Raw genomic sequence first — 15,153 nt, 5'->3', positions numbered from 1 at the left:
AGAACGGCATACGCCGTCAGAGCGGCATACGCCGTCAGATTGGCATGCGCCGTCAGAGCGGCATGCGGCGTCAGATCGGCATACGGCGTCAGATCGGCATACGCCGTCAGAGCGGCATACGCCGTCAGATCGGCATGCGGCGTCAGATCGGCATGCGGCGTCAGATCGGCATGCGGCGTCAGATCGGCATGCGCCGTCAGATCGGCATGCAGCGTCAGATCGGCATGCGGCGTCAGAGCGGCATGCGCCGTCAGATCGGCATGCGCCGTCAGATCGGCATGCGCCGTCAGATCGGCATGCAGCGTCAGATCGGCATGCGCCGTCAGATCGGCATGCGCCGTCAGAGCGGCATGCGCCGTCAGATCGGCATGCGCCGTCAGATCGGCATGCGCCGTCAGAGCGGCATGCGCCGTCAGATCGGCATGCGCCGTCAGAGCGGCATGCGCCGTCAGATCGGCATGCGCCGTCAGAGCGGCATGCGGCGTCAGATCGGCATGCGCCGTCAGAGCGGCATGCGCCGTCAGAGCGGCATGCGCCGTCAGATCGGCATGCGCCGTCAGATCGGCATGCGCCGTCAGATCGGCATGCGCCGTCAGAGCGGCATGCGCCGTCAGATCGGCATGCGCCGTCAGAGCGGCATGCGCCGTCAGATCGGCATGCGCCGTCAGAGCGGCATGCGCCGTCAGAGCGGCATGCGCCGTCAGATCGGCATGCGCCGTCAGATCGGCATGCGCCGTCAGATCGGCATGCGCCGTCAGATCGGCATGCGCCGTCAGAGCGGCATGCGCCGTCAGAGCGGCATGCGCCGTCAGATCGGCATGCGCCGTCAGATCGGCATGCGCCGTCAGAGCGGCATGCGCCGTCAGATCGGCATGCGCCTTCAGAGCGGCATGCGGCGTCAGATCGGCATGCGCCGTCAGAGCGGCATGCGCCGTCAGAGCGGCATGCGCCGTCAGATCGGCATGCGCCGTCAGATCGGCATGCGCCGTCAGAGCGGCATGCGCCGTCAGATCGGCATGCGCCGTCAGAGCGGCATGCGCCGTCAGATCGGCATGCGCCGTCAGAGCGGCATGCGCCGTCAGAGCGGCATGCGCCGTCAGATCGGCATGCGCCGTCAGATCGGCATGCGCCGTCAGAGCGGCATGCAGCGTCAGATCGGCATGCGCCGTCAGATCGGCATGCAGCGTCAGATCGGCATTAGTTTTTATCTAACCTAAATGAATTCTGTCAGGATGTAAAGCACAGCCAGTGTTTTCTATGATTTTAAATATGAAAACAAAATGGAACCAAATTTAAATTCCCGCACACGTTTTTTTTACTACCAAAGTAACTTATTTTATGTTAATATTGACTAATATGGTTTTAGCTATAGAGGCTTCATGTCTGGCCAGTATAATCAAAGCTAATTTTCTATTTTAAAAGTTAAAATAAAGGGTTTTTTGGCTGGTTGGTGCACTGCTGCTAAAATCCATTTCTGGGATACTTCTCTGTTGCACATGCGTACCAGAGCAGCGTATGCCGTTCTGACAGAACACCAGCTGTGCAGGGTTTCTGGTCGGCTGGTTCTTCCCAGTAGAACCGAAGGCTAACTGTTCCGGTGTCGACAGATTCCAGCGTCCTGGCGGGGTCGTTGTTGGGCCATACGGACGCCGTGTGGGGGCTGGCTTACAGCGGCATCAAGAACCGGCTCCTGTCCTGCTCCGCGGACGGAACGGTGAAACTCTGGAACCCAGCAGAGAAAGAACCCTGCATCAGCACTTTCAACGCCAGCAACGGTGAGCGTGCAGAGAACAGAACCCTGCCGCCACCGTTCGAGGCGGTTTCTCTGAGCACAGCTGATTCTGACCCTCTCCTTAGAGCACGGGATGCCCACTTCTGTGGACTTTAACGGTTGTGACCCCGCCCACATGGTGGCGTCCTTTAACAGCGGAGACGTGGCAATATACGACCTGGAGACGTCCCAGACTGCACTGGTGCTGAAGGCTCAGGGAGACGGCGGTAAGGCCTTCGCTCACGCCTGATTTTCCCCTCAGAGTGTTTGTTGACGTTGACCTCTATCTCCTCCCTTCATCAGCTTCTCCGTCTTTGAATCATATCAATAAAGCGGTGAGTCACCCCACGCTGCCGGTCACCATCACCGCCCACGAGGACCGTCACATCAAGTTCTTTGATAACAAATCAGGTCAGTGTGCTGCTGCGTGGCCAGCTTTACCCAGCGGGATGTCGCTTCTAATAACAGGATGTTTAATCTGTGGCTCTGCAGCAGAAACCTCAAAAAGCTCTGAGATCCTCGGCTGCTTTAACCCTTGAAGCCCGGCGGGCCTGGTACCGGGCCCAGCTGACACCAGCTGATGTTTATCTATTTATAGAAATGGCCAAAACACAGTCACATGGTGTTTCATCCACACGCCTTTCAAATGGGGCTTTATAATTTTTAAAACATGTTTCAAAATTATTTTTTCACAAATACTTTCTGTTTTATGGCTGTGTAAACAAATAAAATGAGATTTAAAATTCCACCTGAGATGTGACTCTGCTGGAGTAATGCAACAGCAGGTATTCATTTTTAGCCCTGCCCCCTAATGGCCCCCATCATTGGAAACTAGAGGCTCAGACCTTTCCAAGAAGGGGTCAGAGGTCATTGTGCGACCATTTCAGGTAATGGATGGGATGCGTTACATAGGCTTTCTCTGTTATTCTATTTTCTATTCAGTTTGGTGATATTGGTCAATTTCAATTAAACAGCTAAATCTGAGGAGCAAAGGCCTTATGCAGAAGGTCTCCAATAATGTAAATCAGTGTATTTGTCTGACCAGATTCCCTTTTATTAGTGGGAAAAAATGCATTTTGGTGAAAATCCCATTTCCTCCTAGCACCCTGCCCACTAAAACCTTTGTGGAACAAACATGCTTCAACTTATTCAGTTCTAATTAGCTTGAGTTATAGTCAAGATGTGGATCTATAAAGTCGGAGGATTCATCCAGATTTTCAAATGGGCTTTCATGGTGTTTTGCAGTGTTTATTTTGGAAAAAAACTTAAATATCTTTCATTCTTTCTTTGTTTAATCACCTATAAATCAGACATGGTGACATTTAAAATAGTGGTTCCACCTGAAAACATTTCCTCAATGCTTTTCTGTCATTCAAATACAAACATTTCTATTTCTAATTTATAGTTTGGGAGCTGAACTTGATTTTAATTCATAGATGTCATTTCAGGTAAAATTTGCTCCTAAGAGCCTCAGGGCTTAATGGGTTAAATCCAGATTAAAAACGTATTTATCTAAAGTGGCCTTTGGCTGAAATGTCTCCTTCTGAACATTATTAATTTACCTAATGTATCCTTATTTATTATTTACAATTGTTGTATTTTATTCTTTTAAATAATTCAAATTGATTATTTAATGACTTCTATGCGTCTCTAATGTTTTATTCTTTTCCTGGTCAGCGTTTCAAATTGTCTTGCTACTGAGATGTTCTTTATAAATAAAGCAGCCTTTCCCAGAAATGATAGTGAACCTCGTGAAGCGGGAACCGAATCGGTCCTCAGGTGACGCGTCTCTCCTCTCTGCAGGTAAACTGATCCACGCCATGGTGGCTCACCTGGATGCAGTGACCAGTCTGGCCGTCGATCCAAACGGCATCTACCTGATTTCTAGCAGTAAGTCTCCTGACGCTCAGAGGGATGCTGGCTGCGTCATTTTCCTGGTTTTCTGACGTAACCTGACGGAAAATGATCCACACAGATCTATATCAGCTAGATGCCCATCAATGACCAAACAATCTTCATCATTTGTTTTCATCAGCTGTAGCTCCATCTCAGTGGGGACGATGTGTTAAAGGTCTTCCTCCTTTCCTCTGCTAGAGTTGAAGGCTCACAGACGCCTTATATTCCTTTGCTAGCTTAGCACATTACTTCCTGTTTACCCCTGCGGACATGTGCAGTCTGTACCTGCATTGTTATGATTACTTTAATGGTGCATTTAGAACGGGCGCGGTGGATTCAAACCACATGGTTAGAGCGTTCACTCCTCCGTTCTCAAACTGATCTATGAAATCGCCACATGGCAGCCAGTCAAGGTGGGTGGTTGGAGGAGAAGCTTTTTCACCTAAAAAGGAATACAGAGAAAATAAAGTTAAAAAAGGTAGAAATAAGGAATGCTCTGAGGTCTTTAGGTAGATAAAAAAAAAAGCTGTTTTCATTTAATCCTAGAAGGACTGCTCATCCTCCCTCACCTCCAGCCGCATCCTGGTCTGTCATTGCCCACTGCCCAGCATAGGGGCTCTCTGAGGGGGGAGATTTACAAGGACGTCCCACCGAATCAGAGCTGCGTCTGGATGAACCAAAGTGAATATTTTTTCCAGAAAAGGATGGTCTTCATCCAGACCATTCAAAAGATGTTCATAGAGAACAATTTACAGGGTTTATACAGGAATGAGCAACTCTAATTTAATGCTATTTTAATGCCCTCAACAAGTACCCCATGAATCTATATATATATATATATAGATTTATATATATTCGGTTCGCGTGTGTTGCGTTCGGTTCATGCACTGCTCCTTTTTCTCATAGGTGAAGCGTTTACACTCCAGAGCAGAAGGTGGCGGTAGTGCGACCAAAGCCAACCACCAGTAGTAAACAAGAAGAAGAAGAAGAAGCGAAGCAGCGTAGCCGGGTGTAGCAGAAAAAAATCCGTTGTTGTGGAGAATTGTGTGGGTATGGCGAGTGGGAAAGAACAGGAGTTGGAAGACGCGCCAGCAGCACTTTATAGGTCTGCTGTATGGGACCACTTTGCATTTAGAGTGACCTATGATGACGGCGGAAAGAAAGTTGTGGATAAAAGTGCAACAGTGTGCAAGCATTGTGCAACACGTTTTGTTTATGCTAACAGCAACACGACCAACATGTCATGCTAACCTCGAAATCCCACATACTCCATCAGCGCTCCGCCCCGCTGCGCTCCAGACCGCCTGCACAAAGCAAAGCCTACAGCTTCCACTGTGGCTCCCGTCCGCTCCGCTCTGAGTTCCTTGGAGATCGTAGAGGGCATGTGCCAGATGATTAAATTCAAAGCAGGAAAACATGCAGAAATGATACAGGGTTTCCGCGGATCATTAAAAATAATTACAATTCATTAATTTTTATGGATTTTTTTCATTAATTTTATTAATTTTAATTTTTTCATTTATTCATTTCAATTTTTATAAATTTTTTTCGGTGTAACAATAAACATATACCGAACCGAAAACCGTGACCTCGAAACCGTGAACCGAACCGTGGATTTTGGGAACCGTTCCACCGCTAATATTTGAATGGCCAAAACACAGTCACATGGTGAATTCCTTGTTTTAAAGCCACTTTTGTTGAAATGAGCATTTCCCCGTTTTCTAGCTTTTTCTCTGACTCTTCTTTTCCAAACACACGGCTATATCAGATCAACAGGAAGCATTTCCATGCAAATATATCACGATGTTATATATCTGACAAAATAGTTTTTATAATTGTATTTTCTTCTTTAAAATAAAGCATATTCAATGCCACAATAATCACATTTATAAATGCCAATTAAGGCCTTAATTGAAAAAAATTGAATGAAACCCTGATTTAGCAGCCGTCTGTGACGATAAGGCTCACCTGAGCGAGACCTTGACAGGAAATGACATAGGGTTGCCAGGGGTAACGGGAGGTCCAAAACAGAGTATCTGGGAGGCTGGTGATTAACTAAATATTAAACAATCGTTCCAGCCACTAAACGAGGTCAACATGCCAACTGTTTTATTTAGGACGACATGTGATGCAATAATTTTCTATCAGGAAATGAGCGCAGCGCTAATGTCTGCTGGGATGGTTACGTCATCGGCGGTAATCTTAAAAAACACCTGAGTGAAGTTGCCCCCCAACCTTCTTCAAATCAGACAAAATTAGTGTCAAATGTTTGTGCAGCAAAAATTTTCGTTTCTGCCGCTATAATTTTTAAGGATATAAAGAAATGTTTCTAGAAGTCATCAAAGGTCAACCAGCCCCCCACCTTCTTCAAATCAGACGAAATGGGTGTCATTTAACTTAGCTCCGTTTGTGCAGCAAAAATTTTCGTTTGTACTGCTATCATTTTAATGATATTAATAATTGTTTGTAGAAGCCATCAAAGGTCAGTGAACATTTGTTCATTCTGAAACTCTGAATTTCATATAAATTATAAGTTGCTAACCTATGATTATAACATTTTAAACTGTATAAAAATGATAGCGGCACAAACAAAAATTTTTGCTGCACAAACGTTTGACACCAATTTTGTCTAATTTGAAGAAGGTGGGGGGGCTGGTTGACCTTTTGACCTTTACATTTTCATTAATGTCTTCAAAGCCAAGGCAGCACAAACCACATTTTTTGCTGCACAAACGGAGCTGAGTTAATTAACACCCATTTCGTCTGATTTGAAGAAGGTGGGGGGGCTGGTTGACCTTTGATGACCTCTAGAAACATCTCTTTATATCTTTAAAATGATTGCTGCACAAACGTAGCACAAACGTTTGACACTAATTTTGTCTGATTTGAAGAAGGTGGGGGGGCCAACTTCACTCAGGTTCAAAAAACAAATCAGACAAACGATAGTTTTACCTGTAAAAATTAATCAGCAATGTAAAATTAGGCTGGATAATTTAGATTCAATTTGGAGCTAAAAAAAAAATCATTAATATGAAACAACAGCAGCACATGGGATCTTTTTTATTTATTTAAAGTATTTATTTCGTCTTTAAAAAAGACCATTTAAAACGCTCAAACCTGCTCTAAAGAAGCTCTAACCATTCAGTCGGTCAGCTTCACGCAGCTGAAGCTCCTCCTACTTAATGATGCGTTCCAGGGTGTGAACATGGTGTCTGTAATGCAGAGCGGTGAGCTACATGCAGGAGGAAATCCCGCCTTCACCGCGTGCTGTGTGAACGCACCATAACAGAACGGCTTCATTTACCAACAAACTGAGCAAAATCAAAGCAGAAAACAAAAGAAAGAGAAAATGCTGTCATTTTTCAGAACCGTTTAGTTTTCAACAGAGAGAGCTGCAGGTGGATAAATGTGAAAAGTTATTTAATGCAACTTTCACAGCTTTCTGGCTCCATTTATACAGAAGGTTTCCAGAAAGCATTTTGTTTCCTTCTGCTTCGACTCGTTTAGTAGGAAGTTAGCAGACGGGAGCAGGAGCCCCTGCAGGTAAAGCCAGGAACCGATTCCATCAGAACACCAACATTCCTCCTCTTCCTCTCCTCAGGTCACGACTGCTCTCTCCGTCTGTGGAACCTGGACAGCAAAACGTGTGTGCAGGAGATCACCGCTCACCGCAAGAAGAGCGAGGAGGCCATCTACGACGTGACCTTCCATCCGTCCAAAGCCTACATCGCCTCCGCCGGAGCAGACGCCCTGGCCAGGGTCTACGTGTAGACGAGGAGCGGAGGACTGCAGGTCCGAGCCAGGATTCAGGTCCGCTCAGCCTCCTGAACTCAGAGCGTCGTCCGTAGGAAGGGATCCGCAGGAGAAGGCTGAAACCCCCGAACACACGCAGACGGTCGACTCCTCCTCCGGACTGAAACCCGCCTCAGCAGGCGAGACGGCTCCGCCCCGCGGACCGGGCCCCGTCGGCCCGTCCTTGTTTTCGTATTTAACACTGCAGACGTAGGAACGTTAAAGGAAAGATCCCCCTGCAGCAGCCTGGCCTGCTGGACTGCGGCCATCCCCGTCCGCCCCGCCTCTGGCACCGTCCTCCCCGCCTCTGGCACCGTCCTCCCCGCCTCTGGCACCGTACGTCCCAGCTCCGGCACCATCTGCCCGGCCTCCAGCGGCACACCTCCCGCCTCCAGCCTCGTTCTTCTTTTGCCTTCAGGGAACGTTTCAGGGAAAACCTGGAGGTTAACGAACAGCTATTTAGTCTAAAAGCCGTCCGGTCCGAGTTCTGCAGCCAGACGGACCGCCGCTCTCATGTTGTTACCACCTGAGTATCGGACCTCAGGGTTCACCAAGCTGTGGCGATGCAGCGATGAACCCTTTTACGGTTCCGTTAGGTCCAGTGGGTCACACTGAGCTGCTTCCTTTGTATTGTATAGATTGTAAGCAGGAATTAGCGGATCAGTAGTGGTCACTGGGTGGGATGGTTGTTTAACTATTGCTCACACTGGTTCTGATGGTGCCGGTGTCAGTCTTCATCGGACCACCCAGCAGCTTCTACAGAGCATTAACCCCCGACCCCAGAACCCGAAGGCAGCTTATCAAGGTTCTCCTGCAGGGAAGACACCGAGTAGGCCCAACAGAACCACCGACCTCCTTCAGGTTCGGCTGCCTGATTTTGATCCGACAGAAAACCCGGAAGTCTGGAGGTTTTCCAGGCGGAGAAGTCGGGGGATTTTTCCTTTAACCTACAGAACAAAGTCTGGACTGAACCGATATCTGATGTTTGATCTGGTTTCTCCCCTTTTTTAAGATATTTAATGTGCTGATGTGGCCTGGAAATGTTTTAGCATCTGTGCAGTTTTAAAGAAATTCAAATGAAGGAACCAGAAAAAAAAGTTTTTTTTCTCTCCAAACACTGGCTGAGAAAAATGTCTGATATAGTGAGGATGGAGGAGCGGATCGGAACCAGAACTTCGCCTCCTCAGGCTGTAACGGCCAAACGGAGCACCTCATCTGAACACCAGTATTTTTGTTGCGTGAGAAAAGTCTAGTTTTTATAATCCTTTTTATAGAACTGTTGTTCCTAGAGCTGCCCTGTTCGCCATCCCAGCTGGTTGCCATGGCAGCCTGACTCTAAACATCCAGCCGCCACTGACTGGAGTAGCTGGAGTCGAGAGGAGGGGGTCAGAGAAACCGTTTGCAGGTGTCCATCCAGAACCAAGCAGGAACCAGGTTCTGGTGACACCCAGAGGGGCGGTGCCTCCGATGCTGCTGGTTGGAGGAGCCTCCTCTGGCTGCTGTCTCGTGGAGAGAAAGTCCCAATCAGTCATCAGCGTCGACGGAATAAAGCTTTCCAAGAACCAGAGGTCAGAAACGGGCCGTAGAACCCAGAGCCTTCCTCTGCATGGAGGAGAGGAAGCGGACGCCTGGTTCAGAGCGCAGCGACGTTTCTGTGATGGCGAGGATGAGAACAGCTGGACCAGAACCCAGCTGTGACCCAAACAGGAGCAGCTTCCTCCTCTTCCTCTCACGCCCTCTGTCAGTGTTCCCACACTCGCCCCCATGGCGAAGTCAGGACGGGAATTCTTCGTTGTTCTGATGCAGTTTTACTTTGAGTTTCTGTTGGTTTGAAGAGTTTGATCACAAGTCCAAATAAATTCTGTGGTTTTAAAGACGACTCGGATCAACTTTTTAACTGTGTGTCTGAAGCTGGTTTATCCCCATAAAGTATATTTTGTAGTCTTCCCATAAAAACAAACAAAATGAGGTTTAGATTATTTTTTTTTTATAAACCAGACGTTTTTCAGAACTGTACCACGGAGCAGAATACAGAAGTTGTACTGTACATAAAATGTATATAATGAGTAATAAATGGTGTACCGGTACAGCTGGCTGCTTCACTTCTTATTCTGGAGGGAAAACTAACTTCGATAAGCGCAGAACGTTGCTCTCCATCACAGGAACAGCTGTTTACCCCAGATCTATAGAAATAGAAGAAACAAACATCTGGAAATGATTTCAGGACCGGTTCTGACCCACCAGCTTGGAGACTCGTCCAGAACCTGGAACATCTAAAGCTCCACAGCTCGGAGCTCATGGAACCTGAAGATCCGTCTCACATCTGCTCAACGGGACCGCAGGGAGCTCTGGCAGACAGGTTCTGATAATCTGAGCCTAATTTGGACTCATTAGTTTAGTTTAAGCTCTTTTTCATTATAGCCTGTTGGCATTTAAAGAAAATAAAAAAAACATCAAAATAATTAGTTTCTTCCAGACAATTTCTTTGTGGTTGTACAACTAGTTGTTCACCACATACTAAAATAGTTTTTTTTCAAGATGATACAAAGTTAAATTTGACACAATTTGTTATAAAACAAAGAAAATTAAGTTTAAGGAAGTTATGCAGATCTGTAGAAGAATGTTCCTTTAATAGGGTAGAGCAGTGAAGCTTCAGTGCTTAACAGTTTGACTGCATTACTTTTATACTTAAAGTTGAATAGAATTCAACTCGTCATTAAACTCAGGGGCGCGTTTAGGAAACTTGGGGCCCTAAACAAAGACAGGCAGGGGGCCCTTTGAATTGAGAAGACAGCACTTAATATTGTAAGCGTTCTGATGGCATTTTAGACAAAGGATCTTTATCAAATACATCATTAATGTGCACAAATAAGGGATAATTGTATTAACCATACATGGAAACAGAGTTTTATGGGGCCCCCAGGAACTTGGGCCCCTAGGTAACTGCCTAGAATTGCCTAATGGTAAATCCCCCCCCTGCTTACACTGTCACAAGTAACAAAATTAACTCTCTGCATTTAACCCTCCCCTTGGGAAGCAGCTGGCTGTCATTGTGCGGCGCCCAGAGAGCAATCGGGGGTTAAGGGTCTTGCTCAGGGACCCACAGTGGAAGTCTGTGGGAGTGGGGCTGGAACTCAGAAGCTCTGGATTCCAAGCTCTATGCTCTAACCACTAGGCCACCACTCCCCCTACTACTTAAGTAGTCTTAAAAATGGTACTTTTACACTTTTACCAAAGTAAAAAGTTGATCCTCTAACTTCTTCCAAAGTGTTTTAAAGCATTAAGATTTATACTGGAGTAATAAACATGAATACTTTTGACAGCTCTACTCTGAACACATCCTGAACAGTCATATCTCCCCAAAACGAGCTGGAAAACTAAAGAACCCGTTAAATGAAGGAATTAGTAAAAAAAAAAAGAATCCCTCCAGAAAAAGGCAATTCTTTAGCTTCCCGTAAAGCCGGCCGTCCCAGCGGGCCTCCTGCTACCTGCTGAATCAGAGCGACTCTCTGCAGAGCAGAAAGCAGGACTGATCTCTGAATGAGGTGACTTGGAAGCAGCTGATTCACAGGTTTATTAGGGGTTAACAGAATTTACAAAGATGGAAACATAGAGTTAAATCATTTACAGAAGAGGGCAGATATAAAACAGGTGAGACAGGAAAGGGTGATGTTTATTTTTATGGAACGGGTCACTTCTGTCCGAGCTGGGAGAGCTGAGGAGAGGAGAAAACAGGCGGTCAGCAGGAGACGACTCCAACACAAACTTTAAAGGCTCTGAAGAAGTGGAAGATCTGACCTGTTTCATGAACTGAGCCGCGTTGAAGAGCTCGCTGCAGCCGTAAACCACCTTCCTCCCTGGTTTGGACTGAAAGCAAAGCAGAACCATTGTTACACGGATCCTCTAGAAGTTCTGCTCGACCCAATCGGTCAGTGTGAAGGAGGTTTGATCTGATCTGATTTAACTTGACTTTATGGTTCAGATCAAACTGAATTAATACCAAAGATAATCTGAGTTAATCCTTTATTAATCCAGGAGCATCTTGATTTTAAACGCTCCTCTAATGTGGATGACTTACACCCAGAGAATCAGGTTCTGGAAGCTGAACAGCTTTCATTCGTTCATCAAAAATGTCCTTAAAGCGACATAAAAAACTGAGATTAGCTGCTGCTAATGGAGGAACAAGCAGGTTAGTGGTTTAGGGGGTGAATACTTTCACTCTGGGAGGACTGGTTTGGATAGCTGCTTCCCAGGATAAATCAAATCTCTATTTAGGATCTTATTTTTCTAATTACTTGGATGATGTTGGATATTAAAACTTTAATCTGACACCCGGCAGGGCTGAAAGAATTCTGATTGGTCGACTTAATGAGCTGATTAACTCATCAAACTGAATCCTAACTGGAGACGTGTGTTAAAATCCGCTGGTGTTTTTAGCTTCTCTCCAATCGACTATCAAACTCATTCAGGCTCTATAAAGCCTGGAACTCTATGCTATTTCTGACATTTTAAATATAGAAATATTCCTAGATGGGAAGAGAAACGTCTTCAAACTTGGAAACAAAGTCCAGTGGATTGTTTTTTAACTTTTTTGGAACAACTATGACCTGGATGACTGAGAATCTTCACCAGCTTAGTATCAAACTCCTTTTCTATCCAGTTATCACCAAATGAATCAGTTAAGTTATCATTAGCTGTCAAACATTAAACGCTGTGAGGATTGAATCTGTTACTTTGAGAGGCAGACCTGCATGGTGTGATCTCCTGCACTGTCAGGACTGGAAGATTATTCCGGACATTTTAATCGAAGCATTCAGGAGTAGTTCATATGAGCTGTCAGATTTCATTAGAAGACATTTCTTTTTGCGAGGTGAAAGCTCACTTAGATCTGCCGTCTCATCACTTAAAGACCAAGAAAATCATGTTTTTTAAGTGACTTTCTTTCACTTATTCCAACATGATCTGTCTCTTAGAGACGGATGTTTCTCCTGCTGGAACTTCACCTAAAGTTAAACGCTGCGTCATGCTGGGAAATCTGCTTTTTTCACCATAAATTAAATAAAATAGACATTTGAAAGTTTGTTTCATGTCTACTGTTTTCTCAGGAGTCGTGGAAAAGTAAACTGAAGTTATTGTCTATTGTGGTCATTATGGAGGTATTCAGTAATTCACTGAGAACCCAAAGCTTAGTTAATATGAAATCCCAGCCTCCATTGGTTAATCTATGTGGTCCAACAGCACAAACAATACTGAAAGAATAAAGAAAATAGAATATAGAATACTGGCAAACACACAGTAGAACTGAGTTCATTTTTTTTAATTTTGACATTTTCTTGCGTTTTTGACCTTATCCAGTTTAAGTGGAAAGAGATTATATATAAATCATTAAACACATGAATAGACCAGAATACCCCAGCAGGGATCAGTGTGACGGAAAATGGATGGATGGATTATGAAGACCCAGGAAATAAACACGGAACATAAAATATTTCTCATATATTAGCTCTTATTTTATTTCGCTTTCATGTTCACTCAGGTCAGCCGATCAGCTGCTGTCTGAGGCGCCTAACACTAAACAGAAGTTTGATAGATTTTATAGTTCTGATATTAATTTTATGTTTTTATGTCTCGTAAAGGTTTTATTTATGTTGTTTCCCTGTACAGCACTTTGGTCCTTCAAGACATTTTAAAGTGCTTTATAATTAAATTTGGATTGGATTTTACTTTGAAAGGCTTTGATTATACTTCTGGTTCTGACAGAGCAGGAGAACCTCACAGTGCAGGTCTGCAGCTAGACTGTCTTGGTTACTTTCACTTTTTTTCTTTCCTTTTAAAATGAGCAACAACAGAGTTTTTTGTTCTATGTTCAAAATGTTAGTTTGTGGAGCGATGAAAGAAGAGCTGCACAGTTCAAATCGAGACAGCGGTGCAGAGGCAGAGATCCTCCATCAGAAAACAGCTCCAGTACCTTAGTGTAGTCCACCAGGTTCTGGTACTCGATGTAGTTCCCTCCTCCGACCACAAACACGATGGCCTGAAACAGAAGATCGAGGTTTCAAACAGAATGCTACAATTTAGATGAACCAGTCACAAACAAACAGGCTGACCAATCAGCATTCAGGAGGAGGGAGCTTCCTGACTGGTTGAACCTGAACCCAAAGGAAATCAGAACCAAACTGCTGACAGATGGACCAAGTTCCTGATGCGTCTCAGAGTAACTGGGATCTAAACTGATCCTGGATCAGAACCTTTGATCGTTCCGAATCACATCAAAGCTCCGACCTTCTGACTGCAAACATGCTTTACATCCATGCTGCGCCTCCTGATGCCACAGTCTATCCTGACCCGCTTCTACTCCAGAAACTAAACATACCTCCTGAAATGGGTTCTTGTTCCTGGGAATGGAGCTGAAAAAGAAGTGGAGGAGATGAGAAGATGGTTCTTACAGGGGCCTGTTCACCTGTTCTCCGTGTGTGGTCCTACCTCTCACTGCCTCGAAGCATCTTTGGGTCAAAGTAGCGATAATCATCTGTTTCCTGGACACATGAAAACAGAGAACACCATTAAAACTATGACTAAACCGATTTAAATCAGCTTTGGGTAACATTAGCTGACGGGTTAATCTTAACTTCAACTTGAAAAAACAAGCAAACTCACAGGATGAGACTTCATTTCCATCAGGTTGTCCAGGAGCCGGGTGACTGGAAGGTTCTGAAAATTCAACACAGCAGCTTTACAATATTAATATTGTAAAGCTCGTAATTATTACGAAATTAGAATAAAGTCATAAAACTACGACAATAAAGTAATAAAATAACGAGAATAAAGTCGTAACATTACAAGAATAAAGTCAGAAAATTATGAGAATAAAGTGAGTGAACCCAGACAGGTGGGAAACGACAGGCTAGATTTAGGAGATGTTAGCCCTCAGTGTCATGGCGTGTTAACCACTAAGCAGGGGGGGGGGGGGGGGGGGGGGGGGGCTAGATGGGGGGTCAGGGGTGTCCATGGCCACCCTCGGCCAATCATTGGCCAACCCTACCATTTTTTCCCCATCTAATACAGATGGTGGCAGCATTCATACTCTCAAGTGGAATATTCAAAACGTTTTCATATATTAATAATTACTTGACAACAAAAACACTGGATAATTATGCATCATCAATATCCTAACATTAAAGATGATAAAATACAGAATTTATGCTCTTTTCAGAACTAGATTTTGTGTTATACAAAATGATGCGTCTCTTAAGTCATCTAGGAGTCTTCAGTGAAATCATGGATGAATAATTATTTTAATAAAAGCTTATTAAAGAAATAATTTATGTAGATTTTAGTTCTTGTAAATATCAATTTTATGCAGAATGATTATTGATAAAAGTTGGTAAGTAATGACAATGGGGAAGATGTTCGCTGCTGAACTCAAACCTGTTGGGACAATATAGACTTCTTTCTAAAGCATGTGGTGTCACAGCTCAGTGATTAAAGGAAAATTCCGGTTTTTAACACTTTTAGCCCATTTTCTGTAGTGTCCAGGATGAAATCGAATGATCGACACCAAAATTTTGACAATTGGTCCTGTCTCTGCTTTTTGGCTCATGCAGAATCCCCCCTGGCTGCTTCAGAATGGCTTCCATAGTGCATGTCCGATAATGTCCTTAAAACAACCTTAAACGTTCTTTTTTTAAAATATG

General features: G+C 44.7%; 2 protein-coding genes across 3 annotated transcripts in view; one reads left to right on the top strand and one right to left on the bottom strand.

Annotated features, from left to right (window-relative positions):
* Positions 1-9,546, top strand: part of strn3 (striatin, calmodulin binding protein 3) — a 43,317-nt gene extending 33,771 nt beyond the window's left edge. For both annotated transcript variants that reach the window (XM_038300879.1, XM_038300880.1), the window contains exons 12-16: positions 1,608-1,775; positions 1,858-1,998; positions 2,075-2,182; positions 3,575-3,661; positions 7,269-9,546. In XM_038300879.1, coding sequence (XP_038156807.1) covers positions 1,608-1,775; positions 1,858-1,998; positions 2,075-2,182; positions 3,575-3,661; positions 7,269-7,438 — 674 coding nt within the window. In that variant the 3' untranslated portion in view covers positions 7,439-9,546. The remainder of the gene's footprint in view (positions 1-1,607; positions 1,776-1,857; positions 1,999-2,074; positions 2,183-3,574; positions 3,662-7,268) is intronic.
* Positions 9,547-11,015: 1,469 nt separating this feature from the next.
* The window catches only part of scfd1 (sec1 family domain containing 1), a 42,699-nt gene continuing 38,561 nt past the window's right edge, over positions 11,016-15,153 (bottom strand). Inside the window, exons 20-25 of the mRNA XM_038300897.1 lie at positions 14,117-14,170; positions 13,943-13,995; positions 13,833-13,866; positions 13,428-13,493; positions 11,258-11,326; positions 11,016-11,174 (exon numbers count right to left, since the gene is read on the bottom strand). Coding sequence (XP_038156825.1) covers positions 11,151-11,174; positions 11,258-11,326; positions 13,428-13,493; positions 13,833-13,866; positions 13,943-13,995; positions 14,117-14,170 — 300 coding nt within the window. The 3' untranslated portion in view covers positions 11,016-11,150. The remainder of the gene's footprint in view (positions 11,175-11,257; positions 11,327-13,427; positions 13,494-13,832; positions 13,867-13,942; positions 13,996-14,116; positions 14,171-15,153) is intronic.

This window comes from Cyprinodon tularosa, unplaced genomic scaffold (genome assembly GCF_016077235.1).
Source record: "Cyprinodon tularosa strain WSP-4 unplaced genomic scaffold, ASM1607723v1 ctg459, whole genome shotgun sequence".
Taxonomy (NCBI): domain Eukaryota; kingdom Metazoa; phylum Chordata; class Actinopteri; order Cyprinodontiformes; family Cyprinodontidae; genus Cyprinodon; species Cyprinodon tularosa.
This window is presented reverse-complemented; position numbering and strand designations above follow the sequence as displayed.